Source organism: Aythya ferina, assembly GCF_964211825.1.
Source record: "Aythya ferina genome assembly, chromosome: 2".
NCBI classification, from domain to species: Eukaryota; Metazoa; Chordata; class Aves; order Anseriformes; family Anatidae; genus Aythya; species Aythya ferina.
In genome coordinates, this window is record NC_140297.1 from 21,658,710 (window position 1) to 21,678,049 (window position 19,340).

The window sequence follows — 19,340 nt, forward strand, 5'->3', positions numbered from 1 at the left end:
ACCTAGACCCAGTAAGTTTGGAAATTCATATATAGACCTTAGCTCGTGAGTGTAAGTATGATACGCAGAATTACCATTTTCCCTGCGTTGGAAAAAGACATCACATCTGTCATAAAACTAGATAAAACTATGAAACATGGTTGTCAGTTCATGATTAAAATAAAATAGTAATGTAAATTATTTTTAACATTGTGTTAAATATATTCACATGATCACCATAGCTATACGAAATGACCACTACTGCAATCACACACTATATGTACATAACACGTATGCCACAACAGTTTGCAAGTGTTGAGCTTTCACAGACTAGCCAATTCTACCAGACATAAATAATCTTGTACCAATTTTTAGGCATTTTAAAAGGAATTATATGTCCTAAATATATCTGTTCCTCTGCAAAATTAAAAAAAAATCCTAAAAAGTCAGTGCAAATTGAACTTGTTCACCAAGATAGATTCTTATTAAGCTGGGGATAAACAAAGTTTAAGAGATTAAAGGAAGAAACTCAAAGCATTGTCAACTGCCTTTAGCAGAGGTTAAAGGAGATGAGGAATCCGAAGTCCTGGATCCTATAGCAGAGCCTTCTGTGAATAAGTATGCTGTGGCTGTTGAGGTGGCGGAGGCTGTGGCTGTTGTGGAGGTGCTTGTTGACTGCCTGTTGTCTGTGGCAGAGACGTAGAAGCTAAGTTATAGTTTGGCACCTGGGACATATTAGTTCCAGCATTCTGATAAGCAGCAACATCAACAGTAGCAGGTGGTGGACTGTACACTGAAGCTTGGTTAGAGTAAGTGTTTCCAGCAACAGAGCCAACCATTGCACTGAAAAATAAAATAAAATATTTAAATTTAAAAAAAAAAATTACCAACAGAACAGCAAGACAACTTTTATTGTTCCTTTAACTGTTCTATATACACACACAGGAAAAGCTACCTCCTGGCTCCTGACACCTTGCATACATAAAGTTGTAGCCAGTGAATATTCCAATTAAAATTTAAACATACTCCTCAGATTTAAACACACCTAACACATTTCTAATAGTTTTAGAACTAAAATAAAACAGATTCAGTCTAATGTGCAATACAGAACCCCATCCATTTTCTGTTCTGGTCATGAAAAAAAAACAAAAACAAGTGTTTCATACAGTAAAACAAGTTTGGTGAAGTGTGCAGAAACTTGGTTTATCTGTTTATTTGGCATGTCTGACCACCCTAAATTTGGAATAATTTGAAATATTTGAAACAAGTGTGACATAATATACACTATCTCAAAAATTACGCAAAGCTAGACAGAGCAGCAGATAACTTTTTTAAAATAAATTTCAATAGACGTTTAATGATGAAAATTATAAATACAGCATTTTCTCTAATTTTACATATATGTAAAATATGTATGTACATATGCATGTAATTGTATATATATGCACACACAAAGAAATGTTTGAAATTTGTCAGGAATTTTTACCAAATACACAACACCAATAAAAAAGCACCACTGGAAGTAATTGCACTTAAATATATTTCAGTTGTCATTAAAACTATACTTCTAGAAGACAAATTTTCTCCTTCAAATATGTAGTCCTTTATGTTTAAATTGATTTAGGTTTAAATAGGAAAGTAACTTAAAATTACTTTGTGTAAGACGTTTGTGCAGGCTGGCCAGGCAGTACCGAGCTGGCAGATGGAGTAACTGTGCCTTGGCTGAGGGAGGAGAGCTGTTCAGGAGGAAGATTATAGCCTTGAATATGGCCCATCTGTGCACTGCCTGCCACCAAATATGCATTACCTTGAGGTTGCCCCGGATAAACCTAGGAAGTTAAATAAAAGAATATTAAGAATAAAAGAAAATAAAATTTTGGTAGTTAATATCTGGTGAAGAACTTAAAGACAGTCTCTGAAAACTTTTATTACAGGTATTTTAAATAAAAAGTGACTGATTGTCTTCTATTAGGTGCTGCAGTACAAAAAAATGCTGGATTTGTAAGGACACTATTTGCATTTCTATCCTCAGGCTCTAGTACCAAAATGGTCAGACAGTTCACTGGACAACTTGTATTCCTCATTTTATTTCAATTACTATCATTCATGCTAGTTAGTTTCATTCCTCTTCTGAATGAAAATACTGCTTATGTTGTATAATAAATAGCAGTCTAAAGCAGAGGTTTTTGATGCCCAGAAAACAGCTCTACTTAGTGAAAGTTAAAATGGACGGCGAATCACACATCATTTTCCTGCCTTTAGCTAACCTATAATTTCTTTTAAGTAACACCTGAGACTGGCATTGTGAAATTGTTTGAGAGGGGCAGAATGAAAAAAGAGGTTTTAAGAAAAGTTTCAAGTGAAAATGAAGTTTTACAATTAGCTGGAGGGAAAGCTTGCCAGTAGATGTTTCAACTAGATTCCAAGGCTAAATTAGACTAGATTAGAAGGCTAAATTTCTAAAACCTATGCTTTTGTTCAGTCTGAATTATCTGGCTTAACAAAAATTAAGAAAAGAAATTATCAGGTCTCATGCATAATTGAGTTCATATAAATTAACATCATACAGCCCTTCTATCTTAAGATCCATGAATCTCTTATAACATTTAAAAAGTGTAGATCAATAGGTTCATGTTCAACCCCAACAATCCAGTTTTTCCTCTTGAGAATCCCCAGAAACATACCCGTTAATAAAATATTGAGATTACTTTAAAAGAGTTGTGACATGACTGCTTGTATAATATGCATGGTACACAATGTTTTCCTTAATAATACTGGGAAAATATACATTTTTTTAAAAAGACACTGAAAGCAGGGACATATTTGTAGGAAGCTAAAAACTAAATCTGCTCCAATGATTTTATAATACTGCATGAGCATTAATAAGCTGAAATTTGTTTGTTTGTTTGTTTTTACTTACTAAAAAAACAAAGTAAACTATTGAAATAACAACTTGAAATATTACGTATTCCTACAAAGAAGAAATATAGCAAATATACATTAGACTGTGGAATTAAAAGCAAAATAAAAAACAACAATCACTTTAGGGTGGAGTATAACTTTTAGGGTAGAGTGTAATTGTAATTTAAGAATTACAATTCTTAAACAGGAATTTTACTCCTTTGATTCTGTACTTTCCTTGACCCACTATGCAAAGGCCTAGTCAGCTTCTACTTTCCAGCTGTTTATGTGTGACTCAAAACAGGATAGACTTTTTCCTTGATCAAAATAAACTGAGCAGAAAAGAACTAGAATTATTAAAACTGGCAAATAGAAAATCTCTAAAGCTTGCAGCTGAAAACACAATATTCTGTTTTCATACTGTGCTAAGAAAGATTTGCTAGTTCATTTTAGAATATTTCTGAGGGAGCAAGATGATTTTTAACCAAGAGTTAAGGCAATGAATTTTCCTAAATAGAGATTTCCAACTTCTAGGGTGGAGGAGGCAGCAGCAGCAGGGCAGAAACATGAAATACATAACTACTTGCCATCAACATGCCCCACACTATAGAACTTGCACTTTCTTACAAAATCAATACTTTATTTCAGTACTGTACAGAAGTACATTGTAAAAAAAAACATTTCAGCAAAATTTGAGCAAATCACCTCTAATCTAGTATGTACTTGATAATGTTAATGGCTCTTAAAGCTTACATACGTACCTGAGAGCCAGAAACGCCAGATGACGGCATGTAATACTGTTGGTTTTGTAGCTTTGCATACATGGAATACATTGGGTCCTCATTCATCAACTTGTTATACAAAGAAAGAGCCTCCATTGCTTTAACATTGAGCTCTGAGAGTTCTGAGTGCTTCCTAGAAAATACATTATATAGCTTATTCTACAGTCTAGATAACTTCCATACAGAACAGACAAAAGAGAGGAACTTTCACAAGGGGTGATAATCAAAATTCTCCTACTGCCTGTCAAGCGATGCCCATTAAGTGCCATAATGTCAAATGGTAGAGTACTACAAAATACTATGTGACCTTGAAAAAAAATAATCCTTCAAGACCTCCTCCCAGATGAGAAGATACTAATAAATACACCTGTTTTCTTTACCAGTATTGACAGAAATGGCTGAGTATATTTAAGTAGCAACTCTATTATTTCTAAAAACGTGTCTTAATTGAGTCAAAACACCTATGTTTTACCTGTCTATATCTTCCAACTTTTCATCTATGAGGGGTCCCATCTGGTGGCACATTGCTAGAAAAGAATATTAAAATATTATCAGAGTAATAAATATTTCTATATAGCAAGTCAGAAAATAGCTTTAAAATGAATTATCGGATAGAAATGTGTAGATGCAAAAATAAAGAAAAATGTTTAAAAAGAAAAATTATGATTAGTCCTATAAACTATATGCTAAAGAATTACAGTAAGAGATGCAGTTTCATGAACAATTTAATAATGAGATCCAGTTGAAGTTTTCAATAATAGCACAGAGAAAGAATCCCAGTTTAAATAGAACAAAACAACACATTTAACATCCAGGGAGTGTAAAGCAGTATCAGCTGTAGACACTTATGGCACATAAAAAAGGTAAATAGAATGATGAAACTATTTTGCATTAAAAAAAGTTCAGGTAATATGAAAGGTGATCTTTCTTCAAGGAAGAAAATTTGCCATTGGAACCTTGATTGTGTGCTCCATCAACATTACTACAAAAAAAATTGCCTGTTAAAACAATGAAGGGGGAAATAGACTGAAATTATTCAAATTATCTGCACAACAAAGACACTAACAACTAACAGCACATTGTGATTTCACTGGAATCCTAACTGTGTGAGGGGGATCCTGTCAGGTAAGGCTTTTTCAAACCACTAAGATATTACATGCAAAAGCCAACACAAAGAAAAACCTAGCAGAAGTAGAATGGAAGAACATTAAAATAAAAGTGCACCTCCTCACCCCAACTTCCAGCATAAGGACATAGGGCTCATGTAACTGCAAAGCAAACAACAATTAACTAACAGAAAGTCTGATTTTGTCACATGTAAAATAAAGAGGAAGGAAAGGTAAAATGGGATACTACAGCTTAACCCTACTTCAGAATGCAAAATGTGCCTACTTCTCCAAGCAATGAATTATTTACCAATTTAAGGTAACCTGCTCTAGGGGACCTGCTTTGGCAGGGGTGTTGGACCCAATGATCTCTTGAGGTTCTTTCCAACCCCTACAATTCTGTGATTCTCTGAAAAGACTGGAGATATCCAACACTTTACAGGCTCAAGCATCTTTTCTTGCTCAACTTCTACATAGATTCAGAATCCCCCATTTTCTTAAAGTCTGATCCTATCTGGATTGTAAATTAAAGCCAATATTCTGTTCCATAACACGTAGTTTCTTTACTTCCTTCTCCAAGGTTCCCTTCTAAAACCTTCGCTGCATCTATTGACCCAGATAGAATGGCCTATAATGCCTCTTTGAAGAGGTATTCTGAATAACTTTGAGTCTAAAGGACAAGTCTTTGTAGTTCTCTGGAAGGTATTCCCTAATTCTAAAATCCTAATAGGAAAATGCATGCAAGTGAAAAGCAAGTGGAACACCCACAGGCCCATCCTAAGTCACAGAAATATTTTTATTCTTCTCATGGAATTCTCTTCGCATTGCTTTTTCAACTTATGCTGTGCTACTCCGTGAAGGAAAAAAAAAATGGAGAAAATTGAATTAAGTATTTCTGGGTCTTGAAAAGTAAATGAAAATGTAATATAAGGTAATTGAGAGAAGAGGATAATTTCTTCAAATTAAAATACTGCATTTTGGTCTCTTAGATATGGGAAACAAGAAGTGAAAAGACAGTTAAGGCTTAAGCACTTTCCTCAGGCATATTTGCAGCATGTGAAACAAGCTGAAGTAGTTTCAATTCGTTTTGACATAAGTAATTACTGGAAAGCAAAACAACAACAACAAAACTGAGATTTTCTTACCCTCAAGATGAAGCAATTCTGGGAGGTCAGGTTGGTCATCGGATGGATCTGCACTTTGTAACATCTGCAGAAGTTGGTCCATTTTATCCTAGAAGAAAAATTGTGTAATTAGTGTGGAAGAAGTGGGGGAAGAATCAGCAGTTTCAGAACAGTAACTTAAAACAGCTATTTACAACATCCATTTGGGTCTCCTGGAACTGGGAAATCATCTAGACTAGCTTTAACAAATGAAGATATTTCAACAAGGAAAAGCCAAATGATAAAAAATTGATTAGTAGCAGCAAGTGGAATATGCAGTATATCCCTTTAATTTTAGAAGTCATTCTAAACAGTATTTCCTGAGCAGTTTCCATTTTTCCATTCTGCTTATTACATATGCAACACTACCACCTAGTGGGATTAGTGCAAATGTTTTGACAGAATACCCTGAGTAAAGAAATAGGTACTTAAAACTAAATTCACTGAAGAACCAACCCACATTTTGTACACACATGATGCCTATCAGCACACTAGCAATGTCATAACTAATACATAGGAAAGAGTTTTTTAAGATGATGTTCGGAGGGGTTGTATGGTTTACTTCAGAATCTCACATCCTCGATTAACAAGGTTAAATGTAAACTATTTAAAAAAAAATACCAAGGGAAAAAAATGAACATTCATAAGCTCTTCAGAAATTATGCCTTGCTGTAAATTATACTGCTTAACTAAACAATACATGTAAATGATTAAGAATCACTTTTTAGCTGAGTGGCATCAAACAGTCTTAACAGGGCAGAGTTACATAGGCAGTATAAGACATGATTTTTCTTCCTCAACCCCAGGAAAGTGTGGATAGAAGCCAAATGAACTACTTCCTAAAAAAATATTCCATGGGAAGTTTAACAACAAAACAAAATGCTTATATGCAAACTAACATGAACTCATCACAGAAGACAAAGCTGAAAGGCACCTCAACACAGGCCTGAGATAAGTCATTTCTGCAGATTACAAACTAAAAAAAACCTCTCTGGAGGAAGACTACCCGAGAAAGGGACAGATGAGGCAGGAGATATACAGGATTTTAGGAAGGCAGTAACTCATTTTTTTCATTTCACAAAACAATGAAATAACCCTAGTTGAGAAACATATAGAAGCTCATGAGAGAGAAAGGAAAAAAAAATCTTACGACAATAGCACCCTTGGAAAAAGAAAAGGACAGGGGAAAACAGCTTTGGCTGAGAGCTCCTGGGAACCTTGCAGTATCACCAAGGTGAGATTGTGTGAATCTTAATGGATATGTTTTAGACCAACAAAAAGCTCACAGTTTTCACAGAAGGAAGTGCGGGAGAAGACAGCACTGGTTATACTAGAGATAAATCTAAGGGAGTATTTATAATTGGTACATCTGAGGGGTCTTGAGGTCTTTAAAGCACAGCTTTAGAACAAACATGACTCCACACCAAGCATCTAGATGGGAGGTAAACAGTCGTGGAGTAGGGCCCTAAATTGAATGCAGCCTCCAAATTCAGTTTCAGAAATTCCTGAGAACTTCAAGGCAAATGAACAAATTAGAGCACTGTAGATGCCCATTTAAAAAAAAAAAAAAGTTCAACTTTTCCTTCCCATTTCTCTTTTGGTTACGCTCTCTTGATATTTCAAACTGATTACTTTGGAGGTAAAGTTTGAAAGGGTTAAACATCGCATGTTTAAGCATACCACTAGTTGAAAAATCAGTGGCTGTATCACACTTACTTCATCAATATAAACTGGTTCGGGCTCAGGTTCTATTGTCTCTACTTGAACTTCATCACTGAACTGCACTGTTTTCTTCTCGGTTTTCACTGTAAGGTAAAGGCAGATCTTTATTTTATAAAATAGAAATAAACAAAGCAATGACAACGTTTCACAGCTAGCATGTTACCTAAGATCTTTGGATCTGAAAAATCTACTGTGAAAATTTTAAAAATTATTTTGTTGACATTATTTTGTCCATTGAAGGACAAAAGCATCTCCACAGACAAGAAATTTTCAGAAATAAATCAATAAATTGCACTAGAAAAAGACATCTGTTCACACAAGGTCAATAGAAACACACGTTTTAACAACTAAATGTCTTTATTATAGTCTCCCTCTACATAACACTGCCTAATAATAAATAATCAGGAAAGCAGACTAAGAGTGATTGGAAGAAACAGGGCTAGTGAGTAAACCTTACAATAAAAATGGTAAAATCATCCATGACAAACTGGAGTCTTCTTTTCCCCAAAGTAAAATACAGAATGGAAAATTGTCAAGTTTTGCTATTCCTTCTCCATCAAATATTGTCTGCAAAAGCATCTCACTCCTCTGTTGCAGAGGACCCACCAAAAAAGCTGCCATATACTACTCTTACCAATTAGCCTTAATACAGAACATACAACCCCAACAGGGTCTAATTCTGCTGACCTGCTCACACCCTTGACACACAGATATTGAGAACACAAGAAATTCATCTTTCAAACCCATCCAGTTTACAGAAATTAGATTTAGCGTCTTAAAACTTTGCCTAATATTATTTTATTACATGCTTAGAGTATGTTAGACTGATAATAAGTTGATACAGAGAGATAAATCAATATGCAGCAAAAAATTCCTTCCACATATATACTGATATAATTTAGATTTCTTACACCATTCGAGCAATGGAAATCTGTTTCTGTCTCCTACCTTCAGTTTTTCCTTGATTAAATATGTACTTTTGCAACCAAGTAAAAAGACAGTTTGGAAAAAAAGCTGCTGTTGCCTACAAAATTTATCTATCTGTCTATGAAATTGTTAAATGAGTCTCAAGGAAGCTAATGACAAAGCCAGCAGCAGGTAGCATCCTATTTTTCAAGAGATGCCAGCTTAGGTAACCTTGGTCTGCCACACAGAGACATGACTGTGAAAGCACAGTAAGGGCTCAGTTTTACTTCAAGCTTTACATTAAATTGCAATTGAACCTTTCCCATTCAGGGATCACAGAGATAATACCTGACTACAGAAGCATCCCTTGAGCCAAGGCAAATCTTAACTTATAAGTAAACATAAAGTTACTTACTCATTTCTGGCTCAGCAGAAAGATCAGCTGTTACAAAATTAGATGGAAACAATCCTATACCCTGTTGAGTTTCACCCTTCCACCAGTTTGGATCACTAAAAGATAAATACATATTTAAAACCCCATACTGACATGGATTTTTTCCAAGAATTGCACTGTACAAGGCATTTTTATTACTTGTACATAAACACAATTTGCATATATGCAGAAATCTTTATATATTAATCTTTATACCATTACATTTCTGTGTCAAAAATCAGAGATAAAATATTTAACGTATAAATGTATTTAATTGCAATGGTATTCCAATATGCTTCTACATACCAGACACCATTATTCCTGATCGATTATTAGAGTCTAAACCACTTCTAGAAAGCATTCTGTACAAGGTACCTGTCATCGAGGATAGTTATAAGTTCTCCAGCTTTAAAGGTTAATTCGTTGTCTTCAGCAGCCTCAAAATCATAGATTGCACGAACCTTTCGGCCCTCATGTTTGTGATTTGTTAAAAGACTTGAGGTGCTTGGATACAAGCTGGAAAGTGTTGTTTGCTGTTGCCTTTGTTCTTTTAGTGACAATTCAATAGCTACAAAAAAAAAAAGTTATTCAGATAGGTTATGAAAAGTTCTTAATCTGAAAAAGTTATCCAGATGAACATTTGCTTTATAAATGCGTTGAATGATTTGAAAATTTATCTCTATGAAAACTTGTAGTATCATTCCATTTTTTTGCATCATAACCAACTTCTGACTTTCATTTATAAATAACAGTAAAAAGATGAAAAGACGTTTTACAACTATGGAGCATAATTCCACTCCTAGTTACTGAGACTTTCAACATGGACAGGAGGAATGAGTAGTACTTAAGCACAATCAGGATAACTCAGTGAAGTGATCCATTTATTATTATTACTATTACTGTTAGCGTCTTAAACAGATATGCAGATCTACATTCTAACTAGCATACATGAGGTTCAACTCTTCCAGACTGCTTAAAATGCTAAAAAGATACAGCTGTTTAGCTGCACACTATTTGTCTTTTAGATCAGTAGGCTTTAGCCTAAATCAGACAATCACACAGATTAATTAAGGTTGAAAATTAAGGTTGGAGGTCATTTGTTCCAAATCCCCATTCAAGCAGGGTCATTTAGGGCCAGCTGTCCAGGACCACATCCAGATGGCTTTTGAATATTTTCAAGAAAGGAGACTACCACCTCTCTGCAACCTACACCAGTGCTCAATCACCCTAACTGTAAAAAAAGTCTGTCCTTAAATCATAATTTATAGAAAGCCTTTTGCTTGTCTATTTGTCTATCCTTTTTTCTCTCCCTATCTCTCCTGGAACAATTTTATAAATTGCTTTATCATTGTCAACTAAACTTCACTAAGCAGAAAGGTTTCGGTCATAATAAACTCCTCCAAATTTGTAAATAGATGACCATGTATAAAATGGGACAGACTGAGACACAAAAGAATTGGACAAACGTTAAAGAACCCATGCAGAATCTGAACCTTGAGACAGAAAACCCTTGAAAACCAGACCTTGGTGGATCAACTACTGAAGAAGCCACAAGTAACATTTACAGATGGGTTAATGGTGATTTAAATAGGTCAAAGTTATATTAGACAATAGCTAAATGAAGAATTTTTCTATCAAAGATGAGAAACTGCAAATATCCACCATCTACTAGCACAAGGTCTTCATTCATATAATGAAGAGTCATTAACTTTAAGCCAAAAGCCATACTACATACAAGGTCTAATTGATGCCTTTATGTTGCTGAAATCTGAACACTCTGTAAGCCATACGGATCAGTCTAGTCTAAGAATAACTCTTTGCACACGGTATAGGATCATTAAATTATCTTTAAATATACCTTGGTACAACAGTAAGTAAATAAATAAATAAAACACATCCTAGCTTTGTTTACTGGGACTGCACTGAGACATTTAACAGTCTGCTTACAGCAGTCAAAGGCTTAAAGTCATGTTAAGTACATTAAGGAAGCATTATTCAAAGAAATACAAAGTTTAAAGTAGCACACCCAACCTACTGAATTCAACTTTGCATACCACTTATACTATAATCCTCATGGTCTGCTTCAATCAAATGTTTAAATTGCAAGTGAATATGCTTCATTGGCCCCTGAGAGAGGGAAAATTCAAGTGCAGAACTTGTATCAAACATTTACATTAAAACCTCATGTTAAGAATGTTTTCCATACAGATTTTTACGTTGTTTTGGTCTGGCAAGGGTTAAGAAAATCTGGCATTATTCAATTTTGTTTTATACATAGAATAAGTTTTGATCTCTAACCCTCCAGAAAGGAAGGAATAGAAATCATATCTACAATCCATAAATACACTGCACACAGTGAGGAAGGAAGCAAAGTTCCTGCCTCACTAGATACTTACCAACAAATTATTTGGGTCAGCAAGTAAACGTACTCACCTTTAGCTAAATCCTCCTCTTCCTTTTTGTTAGCTACTGCACCAGGATCTTTGGCAACTAGTGCTGGACTTGCTTTTGCCTGTTCAGCAGCCTAACCAAAAAAATTAAAAATGTAAAAGTAAATTAATTGAAAAACTGTGACAATGCAGTAAGTTCACCGTTTTGATTTGTATTCATCTGCAATATAAAAATAAAAGGAAAACAGGGCAGTTCAACTCACATATGAATGTTTTATTTAGAAAAGAAAGATTTTGTTTTGTTTGCTAAATGCATTATAGAATTCAAGATTACAAATTTTAAAATACAGAACTGAGGATAAAAAGAATTTTTCATTCCTTTTAAGAACCACCACAAAATGTATTGTACCTGTGAACCAATAGCTGGGAAGGTAACTCCTTGCTCTTTAAGATTTTTTATCATAGCAGATATTAAACTAAGCTGCGGGTCATTCTTGAATTCATCAGTCCATTCCACCATAAGGGCTTTCAGCTTTTCACAAACTTTTGGATGACCCTGCAGAAAAACAAGCTAGTTAAATAATGTAGGAATCTATTCTTAATTCTTAAATTTCATGTAATTTCATATTGTTGTCAACATAAACTGTATAGACACTTTAAAGTCACGTACATTACTAAGTGATGTTCTTATTAGAAAAGGGACACCCTTTAAGCACCCTTTTCAGTACTGTGTTTGATGGCCTTCACGAATATCACTTAAACAATAAGGACTAGCCCCAAAACAGAGTAAAATAAGGTTATAGAAGGTCCTGTGTTATGTCCATTTGTATACTTATACAGTAATCCCACTACCCACGTGAACAGAATACGTAAGTCTCAGTATTGTGAAGTGATATTCCGGAAGCTTTTTCTCACAGTCAGTCTTCACAGTCATCTTGTATCCTTCTGCCCAAATCCCCCCCTTCTCCTTTGTATCCCCTCCCAAAATTTCCAATCTTGCAGAAGTAGATTCCACTCCAATTTCAGGTTACCCCAACTCTCTAATTCAGCTTTTATACGAAACATAAATTAATGCAATACATTACCTTATTCAATACATTGCTGACTTCACTGGCAAAATCTCTTGAACAGACTTCTAAATGAAAGATTTTACCACAGTTTGATACACATGCTCCTAGAAGCTAAAGAAAGAAGGATCAAAGAGAAAAGTCAGAGAAGAGTTTTTGCAATATAGCTTTCTAGGAAGGAAAAAGACTACATTAAAAAGTAACCTACTGTTAACGCCTGCATAGCAACATGGGGATCTTTATGGTTCACTCTCTTCATAATAGAACGGAGACAATCCTTAGGCCTAGAGAAACACAAGACAGCTTTAAAATAATGTACTGCAATGAACATTTCCTACTGCACACATGACAACACCAACAGAGCGCAAGCTCTCCTGAATACAAACAGTAAATTATTTAGTAGCTTTAAAGTGCAACATTCAATTAAAAAAAAATAAATCAACACCATTAGCTGTTCTAGCCATTTTTATCTGTATGATTGCTAGTCTTAGTTATCAAAACCTCTCAATAAGCTACATATCCTTTTTTTAGTTGGAGAGAATTACTGTAAGTACTGCAGAAATGCATAAAATTCCTGACAATTAGAGTACTGTAGCTCTGTGTAGTCTGTACACCTTCATTAAATACTTCTTTTTCACTCTAAGAAAAACTCTTATCAGAGAAATCATTATATAAAATATTTGTATATGATTGCAATGTATTTCAAAACTCCATAACAGGATTTTAATGAAAATACTTTTTTGCTACATCAAATTCATATTGTTGCTTTAATTTCTTTTTAACACAGATCTCTTAAATAATCTGGTATCAAAACAAAATCTTTCAGCATCTAAGACATGCAAGTGAATTTACAGTCATCACTTCAACCACCACATGATTTCTTGTGCTTCTCTCCTACCTGCTCCCCAGAGTGTCTTTCCCTGTATGGGTTACTCTCTTTTCCCACTCCAACCTTCTCACACAACAAACACATTGAACTCCTTCAGATATCAGAACTCTGTGTTACTTCCCCCTTCTCCAAGTGAGCTCTACAAAGTGCCCAAGGACACTGAACACTTCCTGCAAGGATTCAGAACTCATACCCCATTGATGACAATACAGCTCAAGAAAGGAATGCTTGCATTTCGCTTAAGAAGGAGCAGGGCAGAAGTTGTCACTTTTACATGAACATAACCAAGTTTTTGTACTGTAAATCCCTTCCTTTTCTCCCTCATTTAACATCTCTCTAATTCCCATGTGTCCATTCAAATCACAATGAAAAAAATCTGACTTTTTAAAGTTAGGTTACAATCTCTACTTACATCAGTCTTGTAAGCCTAAATCAATGTAAAATCTTCTCTGGAAATACATATACAATATCATAACTGTCAGCGTTAGTCACTAACACGTAAAACTTCATAAGCAAAAAAGCTGAAATTAAGACTTAAGTGCTGTAGAAGCCTCCTCGGATATTCAATGTTTTAATGTCACAATATAATTTTTATTAGTAACTGAAGTTAAGCAGAGAGCAGTTTCCTACATTTAACTTGTGTCATGCTCATCAATCACCTTCAAGAAAAGTGCTCGGTAAGCTTAGCTTCACTTTCAATTCATCCCAGTCCATACTTAAAAATTAGTCTGAATATTCTATCCCTTTTAGTAGATATACAATCACCTTATGCAATTAATATTTATTTAACGAATTAGGGTGATAATTACCTCCACATACGTTCCCTTAAGATCTACTCCTCCTCCATATTCCACACACATATCTAAGAATATTTGCTTACATACTGATTACCAACACGCCCTTCCTGCATTGTTTTTAATTACCACCACTATGCTCCTCAGAGTCCGCTTTAATCTACAGGATAACATTTATAAAGAAAATACATAGCAAATAAACAAGTGGGGGGGGGGGGGGGGGGGGGAAGTGTTAGACAAACTGCACAGAAGTTTTAAAACAGATAAATATAGAATTCACGTTTTACCTTTGTCATCCTAAATAGACATAAAGGGAAAAGGAAATTTAACAATTTGAATGGGATTTTCAGACAGTTTAATGTATTTAAATCCGTGTGTGTCTCAGTTATTTTGTCTCTGGAGATGGTAGAAGGCTGAGCAAGTGTAGGGTATAATTACCATGAGCATACAAGTATTACCTATTGAATAGCCCTAAAAAGATAGCCTTGAAATAGGCAACAGTAGGGAAATAGAAAAAGAGAAGGGTATATTTAAAAGTAAGAGATTTTATGTTTTTCTGAGCATTTACAGCAACTTTGTGTTTTTGTGTTTTTTTTTCTTGGAAGCAAAGTCAGTTCTATTGAACTGATATCCAAGAACTAATATGAAACTCAGGTATAAGTTACACCACTGCTTGGCTATACTATATTTGGCAGTGTCTACATTTTACAGAAGTGTCTCTCTCATGTTCAGTAGTACTAATTATAGAAAATGCTGTCACATTGAAAGACTACATATTACTCAGTGTATACCTTCATACAACCAATTATTACTGCAAATGAAGGCTGTAAGACAAGTACTGTCCATTACCTATTAATTATCTGAGACTTCTGCTATGTTCATTTTACCTGAGAAAGAATACATGATAAAACTTTCAGAAATAACTGTGTTTTTAATGTATACATTATTATATAAATAACTGTGTTCATTTATGAGTAGGATAAACAATGTGTTAGAACTGCAAGCAACAAAAATCATGAACAATGGACATTAATTGCTAAGCCAGTATTTATAAAAGTAGGCTACATGTTCAGGAGCTTAGTAGTCCAGGACCAGGACCATTAGTCTACAATGATTTTGTTATGGTAACTCCTTCTGAAAACTAATAAAGTAACAGGAAATCTTCAAAATCAAATGATCTTTCATATATGTCAAGTACAACTTTAAAATATATATATATGTTAAAAAAAAACCACACCTTTCTCATTAATTCATAAAAACTTACAAATACATCAGCAAAGATTTTTAGACTGACCACATTCCCTGTTCCCCTGCGCTGCTCAGGGGAAGGAGGTGGAAGAGGGTGGTTGGGGGGAAGATGTTTTTAGTTTGTATTTAGTTTTTCGCTGCTCTAGCTTGTTAGTAATAGGCAATAAATTTCTTTAATGCTGAGTCTGTTCTGCCCACGATGATAACTGTTGAGTGATCTCGCTGTCCTTATCTCAATCCCTGAACCCTTTCCATCAAATTTTCTCCCCCATTCCCTTTGAGGAGTGAGATCAGTTGTGGTGGAGCTCAGCTACTCAGCAAGGTAGAACCACCACACCACGTGTCTCCATTTTCCTCCTTGCTCCATGAGAAACAAGCTAGTCCAAGAGCTTCCTGGTTTCTGTATGACACATACACTGGATGACTAGGGATGACTACGTAAAATGGTACTTACATTGGGTAACTTGAGGGGGTAGGAAAAAAGGTAAGAACTGGTTTAGAAGACTATCAAGCATGCAATTTTACTGTTTTCTCTTGTACAAACAGGCATGGAAACAACAAAAGGATAACGAGCTAACCAGAACACAGACTCACAGAGGCAGTGATTAAGCCATAAGGACTCAGGACAAAGTTAAACAAGTAGCAACACAGAGAAGCCATTTCTGAATGACAGGTTTTCAATACCCAAATCCCTCTCCATGAACAGACAGCACTGCAAAATGTTTCTATTTTCTTAACCATTGCTATCTTCACCCAGTCACCAACTTCCTATTTTTTCCATTGCCTCATTGTTATTAACTACCATTCCTAGAGAAAAACTGCAGTAGTTATAGTTTCAAACATAAGTACTGATATGTCTCATTAAGTCAAAACAAAAGGTACAAACTTCTCAAGGCCAAATGCAAACAGATTTGGACTCAAGAACTAGTTAGCAATGAACTAAAACTCACTGAGGAATTAACAGAGAGCAAGCAAGACGGGTGCACCTCAAACTAAAACATATTACATTTTTTAAGTTTCCTTTTCTTTCTGTTTAATGAGTAATTCCAGTGTCATAACATTATTTTACTAGGAGCTGATAAACTATAGATTAAGTTGTGTAAGCACTTTGATTGCAAGCCAACAATATGCAGAATGTATAACTTTCCTGTAGTGAGTTGATTTAAAATGCAAGTCAAACACAATCAACGGTTCTAAAATAAACAATTTTCCAAAAACACTGTGTTTTAATCATCTTTTCATGTTGAAAAGGCAGCTTGCTCACTGAACCATTTTGGATACTACCAATGTTCCTAAAAAACGTAACACAAAAATGCAATATGCAACTGCAGAACTGGACAACTTACTAAAAAAAATAAATATATACATATATATATATATATATCAGAGATTTAAAAAGCTGTTTTGATTGACTCCAAGTGAGACAAATTCTAGATCACTGTAAGAACCTGATACACAAAACATGCAGAAAGTATCAAGTTAATTCCAATTAAAAAGAGGGAGCTGTGGAGGGGTTCTAACTTGCTAAAGCAGTATTATTTTTTTTTTTGGTTGAATTAAGGGAAGAAAGATAAAAGTGGTTGCTATTTGTGATTTGCTGTACCCAAGGTATGGCAATATAAAAAGTAACAGTAGCACAATTGTATGCATGCAGTTAGCCATTCTGTTACTGGACTGTAACTAATTTATCTTAGGAGAAAATGAAACTTCTTTGCAGCACAACAGGTATCCAGCAACTACCTTGGATGAAAACAAATTGTTAGCATTGTCTGGGACAATGTGCCAGATAACACTATGCAACAAAAAATGCCACTTAATAAATAATACAATCCTTCTAGTCTATTTTGGCTTTTGGTATAAGGTGATTTCTATCTACAGTGTTGCAGGGCATGCAATTTAAAGACTAGTACAAAAGAAAATCCATAAAATAGAGGCTACATAATCTAAACTTCTGCCAACACCAGACAGTTTGCATCAGACCAGAACTGGTGAAGAAATTAAAACAGATGCCAGTTCTGATGACCAGTATCCCTGCCATAGGAACTTAAATTGCAGAAGAGTTACAAACAGTGTAGCATATCTGCCTTAAACTTAATGGGGAATTCTGCCTTGCTTTACCTTGCTGTAGCATGACATAATCCATCAAAACAAAGAAAACACACTATCAGCAAGTTTTAACAGAATCTGATGTTAAGCAATGAGTCAGCTGGCAGCTTATTACAAGCAGGGTAAGTATTACAAAGGTTAAAGTCACAGCCAGTATAAAACTACTGTTGTTTCGTTCTGTTTCTAAAATCACTGCAGAAATTCCAGCTGTCGTGGAGACATCTAGCTGTATGTTGCCAGAAGATTTGCCTGTACTCCCAAGCAGCTGTCTCTTGCAGCCAAACACATTTGAGCACTGCTCAGGGTAAGTCACTGTGAGGCTAAATCTTGCCTATGCAAAAGCTTTCAGTGATGAACTAAAGTACTGAAACCTTCAATAATAATATTATTGTTACAGGCTCAGCAGCAACACACACACAGCAGAAATACAGTTTTACATATAGGGACTAACAGCATTATTAATAACTTACCAGCTGTTTGTTATCCTAACTGGAGTGATACACAACAGCACAGCAGTCTCAACACACCATGCTATTTATAAACACTCCTGTAGAGACCATCTCTAATCCCAAGGAATAAGCTTATTTTCGAACCTGTCCTTCGGAACAAAAATCCCAGGTGGGAATTTGCTGTCTGACATCCTGTACTGTTTCCCACAGTCTTACAAGGCAGTCCGAGTCCTCCTGAAAGAAGCCTTTCTCTAAACAGCAGCAACGGCACCACTCTCTTTTTGATGCCATTCCTTATGTGAATTATTTCAGAGAATGCTTGGGGGGGATGTATTTAATACATGTCCAAAATCTGAATACAGCGTAAAGACAATATTTCAGTGTATCTATCACGTTTTTATTCAGTGTTGTATTTTTATTTGCTATCTCAACTCACATTTTAGCTTTTCGTGTCCAAGAAATGAGGCCATACATAAAGTCTACGAGAAAGTTCATTAAATAATTAATAATGGAAGCATTAATGGCCTGTATCAAGGTGGGTTTCATTCAATAGCACATTTTCAAAATGAACAGTTAATAAAGCCCTGATGTCATAAAACGGCTTCTCAAAACAAAAACACAGCCTCATTTCTGTGACAAAGAGGGGGCAGCAGATGCTTTCTATTTTGGTTCTAGCAAAGCTTCTACACTGTCTTATAGTCTACTTATCACTCAACTGGTGAAATATTGGTTGGATGGAAGGGTGATAAGGTGGGTGGAAAGCTGGCTGGACTGCTAAGATCAAAGAGCTATCACCAGTAGTGCAAATTCCAGCTCTTGGGACCAGTACTGCTAAATGTACTGCTCTAATGACCTAGATAATGGGAGGCAGCGCACTCTCAGCAACTTTGCTGACCAGTTGGAAGAAGCAGTCAATACACTGGAGAGCTGCGGGCTAACTGCAGGGATCTTACTGTCTAGTAAGAGTCTCCTTACTGTCTAGTAAGGAGAAACTGTCTGGAGAAATGGGCAGACCTCATTAAATTCAGCAAGAGAAAAGCAAGGTGTTACATTTGGGGTAGGCAGCACTAGCCTGCCACCAAGAAAGCAGCTCCACAGGAAAGGATTGGCAGGTCCTAGTGGGTGACAGCAGTCAGCAGAGCAGCCTGACTGAAAAGATGACCAGCCACATCCTGGGCCACAGTATAACATCATAGCCAGCAGGCCAGGGAAGAGATCCATCCCCTCGTTCAGCACTTGTGAGACTGCAGCTGGAGTTTGCCTGGTTTGGGGTTCTCCAGCACAAGGAGGATATTGACACGCCACAGCAAGTCCAGTGGAGTGCTGCCAAGACAGTTAGAGGAGAGTCACGTACAAGGAGACATGGAGATCTGGGCTTAGTTTTGAGAAGGGCAGGCTAAAAGGG

General features: G+C 35.6%; 1 protein-coding gene across 1 annotated transcript in view; it reads right to left on the minus strand.

The window, feature by feature from the left end:
• Window positions 1-440: 440 nt before the first annotated feature.
• The window catches only part of STAM (signal transducing adaptor molecule), a 30,430-nt gene continuing 11,530 nt past the window's right edge, over window positions 441-19,340 (minus strand). Inside the window, exons 3-14 of the mRNA XM_084508293.1 lie at window positions 12,658-12,733; window positions 12,468-12,563; window positions 11,792-11,938; window positions 11,426-11,516; window positions 9,368-9,560; window positions 8,975-9,069; window positions 7,648-7,736; window positions 5,914-6,001; window positions 4,135-4,189; window positions 3,642-3,795; window positions 1,633-1,808; window positions 441-822 (exon numbers count right to left, since the gene is read on the minus strand). Coding sequence (XP_084364419.1) covers window positions 573-822; window positions 1,633-1,808; window positions 3,642-3,795; window positions 4,135-4,189; window positions 5,914-6,001; window positions 7,648-7,736; window positions 8,975-9,069; window positions 9,368-9,560; window positions 11,426-11,516; window positions 11,792-11,938; window positions 12,468-12,563; window positions 12,658-12,733 — 1,510 coding nt within the window. The 3' untranslated portion in view covers window positions 441-572. The remainder of the gene's footprint in view (window positions 823-1,632; window positions 1,809-3,641; window positions 3,796-4,134; window positions 4,190-5,913; window positions 6,002-7,647; window positions 7,737-8,974; window positions 9,070-9,367; window positions 9,561-11,425; window positions 11,517-11,791; window positions 11,939-12,467; window positions 12,564-12,657; window positions 12,734-19,340) is intronic.